The sequence below is a fragment of the Spermophilus citellus genome (genome assembly GCF_964194105.1).
Source record: "Spermophilus citellus genome assembly, chromosome: 1".
NCBI lineage: Eukaryota > Metazoa > Chordata > Mammalia > Rodentia > Sciuridae > Spermophilus > Spermophilus citellus.
Window position 1 is genome coordinate 238,058,579 of NC_138182.1, and position 11,082 is coordinate 238,069,660.

Below are 11,082 nucleotides of genomic sequence, written 5' to 3' on the forward strand. Positions count from 1 at the left end.
ATCAAGTTATATTTGAATCATTTATTTCTTTTTGAGAGCAGGAACTATTTTTGCCTTATTCTTTTTTGGTATCTCTACCATCTATGAGAATATCTGATATATAGGAATTAAGCTGTTAATAAAAAGTATTTAATAAAACCTGCAATTAAAAAATATATGAGATCACATTACTTTGATACACCATAATCATTTAAGTTCTATACTCCAAAATATCCCACACCTAGTAAATAACCTTCTGAACTGGGAGCTTTATTATACTGCATAATGAGAAAAACAGGTAGCACCAAAATGAGAAAGGCCTAGTCAAGGTCATATTTGGAAGAAGGCCTTTTAAAAGAGATGCTTACTTCCTAATTTTTCTCTTGGGAGATGAAGAGATGCTTACTTCCTAATTTTTCTCTTGGGAGATGGCAACAAAATGTTAACTGTTAATCAACAATGAAATGATTCCCCATTTCCTTTTTGTGTTGTTTTCATTAGATGAGATCCTAATACCCATGAACATCAATTTATTTAGCTCTCTATACTAACTACATAGCACAGCAACTATATGTAATCAAGCATGTAAAATGTTTAACATGGTGAAATCCTAACGACTATTTTCTTTCTTTTTTAAAAATATTTTTTGTAGTTATAGATGGACAGAATGCCTTTATTTTATTTGTTTACTTTTATTTACTTATTTTTTTAAATATTTATTTTTTAGTTGTAGTTGGACACAATATCTTTATTTTACTTATTTGTTTTTATGTGGTGCTGAGGATCGAACCCAGGGCGTCGCATAGGTAGGCAAGCGCTCTACCGCTGAGCCACAATCCCAGCCCCTTATTTTTTATTTTTATGTGGTGCTGAGGATAAAACCCAGTGCCTCACACATGCTAGGCAAGCACTCTACCACTGAGCTACAGCCCCAGCCCCTCTAACGACTATTTTCACTTATGCATTATAAAGATTTGAAATGCTTGGGATCAAAAATGTTTCAGATTTTTGGAACATTTGTAAATATCTGATGAGATATATTGGTGATTGGAGTCAAGTATAAACAAGAAATCCATTTGTTTCATATACACTTAATATACAGAGCCTGAATTCAATTTTATACAATATTTTTGTGTCTGAAGTTTAATTATAATCTGTCATACCAGACTAGATATGGAATTTTCACTTGTTGCACTGAATTAGAATGATTAAACAGACTTCAAAACATTTTAGATTAAAAAATTTCAGATTAGAGGTGCTAGACCTATAATACGATTAATATCTCTTTAGTTTTTAAAAGATGGTATACAATGGAAGGTCAACCAAACCTGCATTTGCTCCCCAAGTAAAACAGAAGAATAAAAAGTTTTATCCAGGGTTTTCAGCTAAGAATTATGATCTATTTTTAAGTTTAATGATGATGATCTCAAAATAAATAAACTACCTTAAAGATTATTTTAAGTTATAAATAGAGGTTACAAAATCAAAAGCAGGTGCCTAAAACCAAGAATTAAACTTTGCAAAAGATTAATGTAATGTTAATGTCATGTATACTTGGGACTAAAAAGAGTCTGGATCCCCCACTGTTCTGAATCTTTCACACTCACACCCTTTCTCTATATAAGCATACACAGGCTTCACTGGCTCTTTCCTCTTTTCCCTAGCTTTTATCCTTTCTTTTTTTCTTTTTAATTATCACATAAAGAACAAATTGATACATGCCCTTTCCCTAGAAATCTGTCATAAGAATCAAGTGGCTAGACAATGAATATAGATTCTGGTTTTCTGAGGCACTTCTAACAAGCAAAAAGTCAGGGCCTATTGAAAAGAGTTTTAAAGCCTTTGTAATGTTGTGAACAACCAATAAAAAAAATAAATAAAAATAAAGCCTTAGACTGCTGAATGTGAAATTGATTTCATCAATTTGGTAAATTTAAACTATTATAAATTGGTAGTTGTCTGAGCCTGTCTGGTAATAGTGGAAAGAATTCTACTACAGGAGGTTATATGTCTCAAAAAGAAAATTAACATTTTAGTATTTATCACTTCATAATATCATCAGCAAATATTCACCAGTCCTTAAAAGAGGTAGAATTGAATAGATTTAGGTTTTGACTGCATCCCTTATGAACCAATTTGATCTTAGCAAATAATATAACCTCATATTCTGCACCTATAAAACAATGAATCCACTACCCTCCTACTGGCTTACTTCCTAGGATTTCTTTGTTGATACAATCAGATCACATATCTGGAAGCACCTGGAAAACTATGCCCAACAAATACATATCTGGAATCACTTATCACCCTCATTATCAGGCAAAAGGGAATTATTACTCCACAAATTTCCCTATCCTATTCTACCCCCATATGAGCCACAAAATTATAACTAAAAGACAAGTGTACTGCTATGTGGTTAATTTTTATTACCTAAATTCGGAGTCTATTCTTCAGAAGCCTATAAAATGACATGTCAAGATGAGCGGGCATAATAATGTGGAAAAGCATGTTGAGAATTAGTACACTTAATGTTTTCTCACAAGTTCTTGCTCTAAACTATAAAATCCCCAATGGGTCCTTTGAAATCTTCAATTTCCTCTGGATTCCAGATGTTTTAATTAAAGAACTTTTCCAACATTTCATTGAGACAAAAATATTTTTCTCCCAAATTTTGGGTTTTTGTGACATTCTAGTAACTACACTATATCAAGGACCATTACAATGGTCCCTGGTGCCTTTCCATGAGTGAGAAGCAATTTTCCACTTTGATAAGACTATATATGATTAGTAACAGAATTCTTCCTTTACTGTCACACAGTTCTTGATAGCTTGCATTCTATACTATGCAAGATAGGTTCCCAATTGCCACTGACAAGTTGTATGAATCTAGACAAATCCCTTATGGTGACTTGGGACTTGGTTTCCATATTTACAAAAACTAGAACTAGATAATCTCCAAGGATTGTTCTGGCTAAAGAATCCTAAGATTCTCTTAAGATCACATATATCAATACTGTGACTAAGAGACCCCAAAGAATAATGTCATCTTAACTGCAATCTACAAATAATTCAACTTTTCTCATCCCTCTTCCAGTCCTTAAAAGGTAGTCACAGCTACTGTAGAACTGATGTTTTAACAGTGAAGCTTAAAAAAAAAAAAATTCCCAATGACTACCTAGGTATACAACTGTAAGACTGTACTTTTTAGAGTTACTGGGATCTTAAAGAAGGACCTGAATGAGACATTTCCATGTCCAATTTCAAAAAGCCAGTCCAATTTCATACTAGGTTATCACCTGTGTCTGGAAACAATATCAGGAGTCCAAGCCAAACTCCTGCCACTTCTAACCTTACAGTATCAGAAAAAGACTACTGGTCTTAGCAGATCACTCCATTTCAATCAACTCTGGGGATCCTGAACTGAGAGGTCATCAAGGAGGGAGCAGGGCACAGTACGAGGTGACAGTACAGAATGATAAATATAAGGGTTTCACTTCCTGGGAAGATTTCATCTGAATAATTAAAATATGTTTTAAAATCCAGTAATGAACAATTCACTCAACTCTGCTATGTTAGGCACATTTCAGGGAAGGGAGGGATGACACACAGATGAATTGACTTTAAGAGTCTATTAGTTAAGTATTTTAATGCTGCAACATCCTGGCTCTGGTTGAAATGGGTGTGGGTAGCCTGACATCCCTCCATAGCATTCTCTACACCACACCTTCTCCTTACTGCAGTTTAAAAACATCATATTGGGCTGAGGTTGTGGCTCAGTGGTAGAGCACTCACTTAGCAAGTGCAAAGCCCTGGGTTCAATCCTCTGCACCACAATGAATAAATAAAATAAAGATATTGTGGTACTCAAAATAGTAATATTTAAAGGAATTAAGCTATATCATGAATGATAAAGGGTGACTGAGAAACTCAGTTGACCAGTCATCTGGTTTTAATAATCAGTAAAGACTTACTGAGATTAGTATTTTCACAGGGCCTCAAAAATAGGAATAAGCCCATTTCAATTTACTCTTTTGTCTTTGGAATGTATTAATATATGAGTATCACTGATGGGAAAAGTCTGGTCCTGAAACAGTGACAAGGATCACCATTAGTATACATGAAGAAAAACATCAAGTCACCAGTTAATGGCAGGCAGTCTAAAGCAGCTCTTCACTCCTCTGATTTGCGCTGTCTCAGACATTACTCTAATATTCATCCAGCTGCAAAGTTTACTTTTGTTATAATAACCACTAGCATTTTATCCAATACAGATCTGTTACAAAAGTAGTAGGAAGCAAAACAGTTTCTCTAAAGTGAAAAAGGGGAAGCTTGAAGAAGTGTCCCAGACAGCCAATTACCACTGTGAAACTCTATCATTTAACGCAAATAATATTCCCCTCTTTAAAAGTTCTCTACCAATATTTTGCCATCCATCAATTCCATCATGCACCCAAGGCACTTAATTATGTACACCAATAGGTTAGGATAATATATATATTGTAATGACTTCCATTATTTTTTACAAGAAACTACTTTTGAAATGTGTAGATTACCAGCACTAAAGTAAGAATATGTGTCTGGGAATTTCTGGTATGGGTTAAAGGTAAAGGCTGAAAGAATATTAGAAGCCTATATCCTCCAAACAACCAAAATTGCTTCAAATCCAATACATTTAAAAAAGATGTTAGCTCAGAGAAAAACAGATATCTCTTGAATGTCATACACTATTTTCACAGCACCTATGATCAGAGAGTCTTAAAACATTGTAAAGAACTTAACATTTTATTGCACCCCAAGTTTTAAAAATAATATGTAAATCCCACTTCCAGTGGTATACAGTGAACCCAAATCAAATGAAATTATATAACAGGACTCTTTCAAGAAAGTAATGTTGAGACAAAAATATAAAAGAAATCCCACTCCAAGTAAAGACATCTCTTTCCCAGTAGTGTTACTGGTAACTTCTGAAGCTCTAAGTGGTATAATTTCTTCATATGCAGGATAATGATGCATATGAAGTTCTTAACCACAAATTACCTCAAATACAATGAAGAGAAAAAATCACTAACTATATAGTATCTACCAACATATCTCAATATAGCTTCACATAACTTGGTCAAACTTGGTAGAAACCAAAAGACTGTGTGGAAGTGATAGGTTACTGACTATGCTAAAGAATAATGAATGAGTAAAAAATAAAAAGAATGATTATAATAAACACGGAGTCAAGAACACCTCATAATGCTGGATATTATACATATCTAGTTCTCTCAATATTTGTATTGAAAGAAAATAATTCTCCCTATTTCCCTCTGTATTTTCTCCTCCATAATATAAATGATTTCCAAGTGTGGCTGATGTATCACATTCCACACCCCAAGCTAGTGACATAAAACACCTTCCCCAAGAGGAACCTACAGAAACATACGTAAGCCTAAGGCGCTTTAAAAAAAAAATACTAAGCGTGTGTCTTCACCTCGTTTCACACTTTTCTCAGTTACCTCTCCCGAGGGTGTGAAAATATCAACATCCGGTCGCCCATCCCCACCTTCTCCGTAGTGCCACGAGTTGACTATGTCCATCCCCTCTCCCTCCCTTTCTGTACCATCACCTTGGAGAAGCTTATCGAATATTTCTTCCTACTGCTCCCCACCCCTATGCATGGCTGAGCGCGACATTCTCTACATCCTTCTTCTAAGCAGGGGACAAGCAAACAGAAGCATACTTGGGAACGAAAGCCGAGGAGGCCCACAACCAGACAGCAGCTTCTGGCTACGGTCTTGCTCCCCCACCTCAGCCTCTGACCAGTAGTCGGTTCCCTAAATACTGAAATCACGGGTCTTCACGCTCCCCACCCCCACCCCGGCAGCTAAGAGGCCGGTAAAACCGAACAACCGGGATGAGCTCGAGGCAGGGTCATCCCTAACGAAGCCCGCTCTGGGCCGGGCTGCTGTCCCCGGGGAGGATGGAGACCCGGAGGCGCAGGAGACCCTGCTCGGGACCCACCAAGGCGGCCTTCCCCAGCGGTCCGGCCCCCTGCACTGCAGCGGCGCCCGGGCGGACCCCGCACCGGCCTCACCCGCACACTCGCCACACACAAAAGCGCCGCGGCCACCGCCTTCCCGCCCCCACAGCCCTGCGGAGCAATCAATGAGGCGGCCGGCGCCTGCGTCCCCTTCGCGCACTACAGGACGTGGGGCCGGGTCGGCGGGGCCAGCGGCGCGGCTCACCATCGCTCCGCTTGATCTCCACGTAAATCCCGATTTGGATCTTGCCGAAGTTGGCCGTTGCCATCACCTCATCTGGAGCAGCGGCAGCGGGCCCAGGGAGGGGGACTGGAGGGCGGAAAAGGCGGGGAGGGGGCGGGGTAGGTGCGGGAGGGGGAGCGGTTGCCCGCGGCCGCGCCGGGCCGGGCGACAGCGTGAACGCGAGCAGCGCCGCGAGGAGCAGCGGCGGGGAAGCAGGCGGAGGCCCCGGGCCTGCAGGCCGGCGGCAGGAGGCGCACGCAGGGGAGTCGGGGTGAAGCGAGGGCCGGGGCCGTGAGGCGGCGCGGCGAAGAGTGGGAGGGCCCGCGCCGCCCGCCAGGCAGTCGACGCTGGGGAGGCGGGGCGCCGCGCGCCTGCGCAAACGCACAGCCAGCGTCTCTTCCTCCCCAGCTCCCCTTAGCGCTCTGCCTGGAGGCGGCCCCGCCCAGCTCCGCAGCCGGCGGGCTGCAGCCGCAGCTTGGCAGGCCCCGGGAACTTAGCGCGCGCGGCCCAGCCCACTAGGAGCTGGCGTCGAGTTTGATTTCACCGCGCGGCCTAGAACACGCGGGAAGCGGCACGCCGTGCTTTCTGGCGCTGTCGCCGGAATGGATTGGGGGCCTAGTGGTTTGGGGGCTTTAGGAGTGAGTGCGGGGCTGAGGAGTGAATTTAGGGACCCGCCAATGACAGTACTTAGGTGTTTCATCTGCAGGTGTCACCCCACTTGCCATTTATAGGTTACTGGCCCAAGTTGCTCTCCCGAGGCACACTTGATTCAGATTTCCCATATGGTTATGGAGAAGGGGTGTCACCCACCTAAGTCGGAATGAAGACCTGATTCGCTGTGGTCTTGCCTAGTGGCTCAGAAGTCCTGCATTGGGTGTCCTTAACTGTTGTGGCTGTGGTCCATCGGATGCCTCTGTGCTGTTTCTGCTATAGAGGTTAAGACTTATTTGCCCTGCCTGTAACCCTAGTAACTGTGACTCAAGGATAGGGTACAGACAGAATGACTAAGAATGTGTCTTTTCTGCAGTCTCTAGACTAGTCTGACTACATCACAGTGAGGTGAGCAAGACTCCATCCTCTCTGAGCAGGAAGGCCCTGTAGACAGGGACCATGAAAACTGTATTGGGACTTGTTCTGGAGGAAGTTACTTTTTTCATTACCTACTTTCCATAATCATTGTTAATCTTCTTGAACTGATTAAAAACAGTTTTAAAATTCAGGAATTGGAAACTGGGTATGTGTGTGTAAGTATATATATGCACATGAGTTTGCCTAAAGTTTTCGACCTAATATAAATAACTCAAGTAGATGCTTCGAAAATTGAAACACGTATGTAAATTGAGTATACTGAAGGTCTGTTTGTCAAAAACAGCCTTTTAAACCTATGCTAAAGTAGACATAATTTCTATGAACAAAACAAAACAAAACTGGATAGGCAATGTCGGAAAAAAAAAAAAAACCTTCTGCTTTTCTCTTCCAGAAATGACATCACACTTCAGGCCCTCTGTTTCAAAATAAGATTTGACCAAATAAGGGTTTCCTTGTTTTGTGTTTTCTTCCTATAATCTGAAGCATTTTATCTGAACTCTTTGAGCTGCTATCTAGTAGCATTAATTTTATGATGTCTCTGTAACTGAGGTATAAAACATTTATTTGCTTGCGTATTCTTTAAAGAATGCAAAAAAATAAAGCTATACAGCTCCTAAATTTTAAATTGCTTCATAAAATATTGTTTTATAATGGTTGCTGACACATACATTGCATCCTGTGGTTTATATAATTAAGAAGCCTTAACCTTTAATCCATATTCAAAGGTATTTTTAAAATATGTACATCATCTTGCTCCATAAAAATGTATGAGACAAAAACCTTTCCTTTATAAGTCATACCCAAAAGGCTTTATGTTTTTTATATGTATTTAGCAATACTTGCATTATGGGTTATGTATGCAAGTGGCCTTCTGAAGAGTAGCCATAAAATATGCAATGTGGCTGTTTCCATCAACATTCTGGATCAAGGATTTTAATTTTGACTCAGGCATTACCAAGAAATATAACCCCAACTGGAACCTAACTATTGTTACTAAGCTTCTGAACTAAAAACTACTACCAAGTAATTACTAAGATATACAACTACTAAGAAGTCCTGGTCTAATTAGGATTATAGAGAAGGCACTCAGACGTTTGTTCAATGAATTTACTTCTTTACCTGCTTGGTATCTCAATTATCTATTTGATCAACCTAGAATAATAACTTCCTTTTTTTCTCAATCACAAACTTTCTGTGAGAACTAATGAAATAAAATGTGATAATGCTTTGATGTTTGATGATGCTTTTATGCCTAAGAAAACAAAGTATCACCATCCTTTAAAAGAGAAAGAAACCCCATCATTCTACCATAATGCTCAAATCGTCCATTAGGATTCTACGTCTAGTAATAGAACATTAGGTATACATTATCATTTTGGCTTTGTTCCTCACCACCTCACGTTAAGAAAATAACAAGAATTTTACAGATAGGTCTGTATTCTTTGCCCACTTTGGCCATCTTGCTTAAAGATCATTTCTAGAGGATTCCAACATGGCGGCGGGTGCAGGGAGATCAAGTCTCTGACCTCTTCAGCTGTGCAGGCATAGGGAGTCGTAAACAACCTAAATCTGTTTGCTCAGGATCACTAGGCAATGCTGAGCTGACGTGGATCTGGGGCGAAAAGTCTGGGCCTCTCAGAACACACACTGAGCCCGGATCGGCTGAATTCAAGCTCCCATTCGCCTGCTTCCCGCAGACAAACAGCTGTGACTCAGCACTAATCCATCCGGCTGAAACAACTGGTTGGCCCTTCTGTTCCTACAGAGGTAAATGCCTACCGAGCCTTCATAGGTAGTGGACACAGGTTTGAAACGGGGCTTGGGAGAGACAGTAAGGACCCACCAGTTGCATTGGTCACCCGGCAAAGGGAAACGAACTGTCGCCATTTGCAAGAGATACCACCATGGCAGAGAACTGACGTCATCAGACTGCAGGGGAAGAGATAACCTCATTGAAACCTGTGGCTACAGGTGTGTAATTCCCTAGCCTTCCCTCTCCACACATCGGGGAAACCTTAAGGGCCCCTCCCAGCTCTCCCATGAGCACGATAGCCAGACCGAGGGAATCAGAGGTGGCGTGGAACTACCGCTCCCACCAGTGCTGACAGCTGAGGTCTCTTGCACCAGCTACCGGGGGCATGGCTACCGGAGGGCAATAAAATTCGCTGAGGATTCTCAGCCCCAAGCTCTACAAACTTAGGGTCTGAGGGAATGGCAAACTGGAAGAGTGTGCCCAGTCTTTCATGAAAACAGGGCTCCCCGGGAGCAGCAGACCTGGCGTGTAGCCAGTATTGTAGTGAGCGGCACCCGTGAGAGGGGCCTGGCTAGAGGAAAAGTGGGAAATGACTAGACACAAGAGGAGGCCCTAGGCACTCAGGATTGGAGACTCGCCCAGTCTGGGAGGAGCTGCTGCACAGTGATTGGTTCCCGCGTATTGACAGGAGAAACTTGGCCTGGTGGGCACAGTGCCACCTACTGGAAGAGAAGTTAATCAAACTCTAAGAATGCATTTATTAGTTTTTTTTTTTCTTTTTTTCTTTTCTCTTTTTTTTTTTGATTTGGGTTTTTCTTTCTTTTTCATTTTTCTTGTTGTTTTTTTAAATTTTTTTTTAATTTTTTTCTTCTAATTTTAATTTTAATTTTTTTATTATTTATTTAAATTTTTTTTCTTTTTTTATTACCTATTTTTTTTCTTCTTTTGTCTTTTCATTTCATTTCAATTATCTTATCCCCCCTTTCTTGAATTCTACCTGCTTACTCTCATTCTCTTTAGTGACTTCTTCCCTTCCCTTCTAATACCTTTCCTCCCAAGCATCTAATAAATTTATAGGAGTAAACAGTAACTCATCAGTCAAACAGAACAAGAAGTAACATGAGCAGCTTCAAAAAGCAAGGAAGAAAAGGAGTACAAACAATGCAGGACAGCCTAAATATTCAGGAGGACCTAGAGTCATCAGAAAAATGGTCATATAAAGAACTCAAGGAACACCTTAGACAGATGGAATGGAACCTTAAAGAGGATACAAGACAGCAAATTCAAGCAGCGAAAGAACACATTGAGAATGAATTACATAAACAGATAAAAGAAGAAGTTAAGCATCATTATCACGAGATAGAGATTATAAAAAATAATCAAACAATAATTCTAGAAATGAAGGAAATGATAAACCAAATTAAAAACTCAATTGAGAGTATCACTAACAGAGTGGAGCAAGTAGAAGCCAGAATGTCAGATAATGAAGACAAAATATATCATCTTGAAAAGAGTCTAGCCAACTCAGAAAGGCTGGTAAAAAATCACGAGAAAAACATCCAAGAGTTATGGGATAACATAAAAAAACCAAACTTATGAGTCATCGGGATAGAAGAAGGTACAGAGAGTCAAACCAAGGGAATGAGTAACCTGCTGAATGAAATAATTACAGAAAACTTTCCAGAAATAAAAAAGGAAACAGATATACAAATTGAAGATGCATACAGGATACCGAGCACAGAAAATCACAGTAGACCAACGCCAAGACACATTGTTATGAAGATATCCAATATACAGAACAAAGAGAAAATATTAAAAGCTACAAGAGAAAGGAGACAGATTACATTCAGGGGTAAACCAATAAGGTTAATAACAGATTTTTCATCACAGACGCTGAAAGCGAGAAGATCCTGGAACAACGTATTTCAAACACTGAAAGACAATGGATGCCAACCAAGAATTCTGTATCCAGCAAAATTAAGCTTCAGGTATGACAACGAAATAAAAATCTTT

General features: G+C 40.2%; 1 protein-coding gene across 6 annotated transcripts in view; it reads right to left on the minus strand.

Annotated features, from left to right (window-relative positions):
• The window catches only part of KIF2A (kinesin family member 2A), a 64,213-nt gene extending 57,576 nt beyond the window's left edge, over window positions 1–6,637 (minus strand). For 2 of the 6 annotated variants that reach the window (XM_081301441.1, XM_081301440.1), the window contains exon 1: window positions 6,210–6,637. In XM_081301441.1, coding sequence (XP_081157567.1) covers window positions 6,210–6,273 — 64 coding nt within the window. In that variant the 5' untranslated portion in view covers window positions 6,274–6,637. The remainder of the gene's footprint in view (window positions 1–6,209) is intronic. The other 4 variants (XM_081301438.1, XM_081301436.1, XM_081301439.1 and 1 more) reach the window with 2 other exon arrangements.
• Between the last annotated feature and the right edge of the window lie 4,445 nt (window positions 6,638–11,082).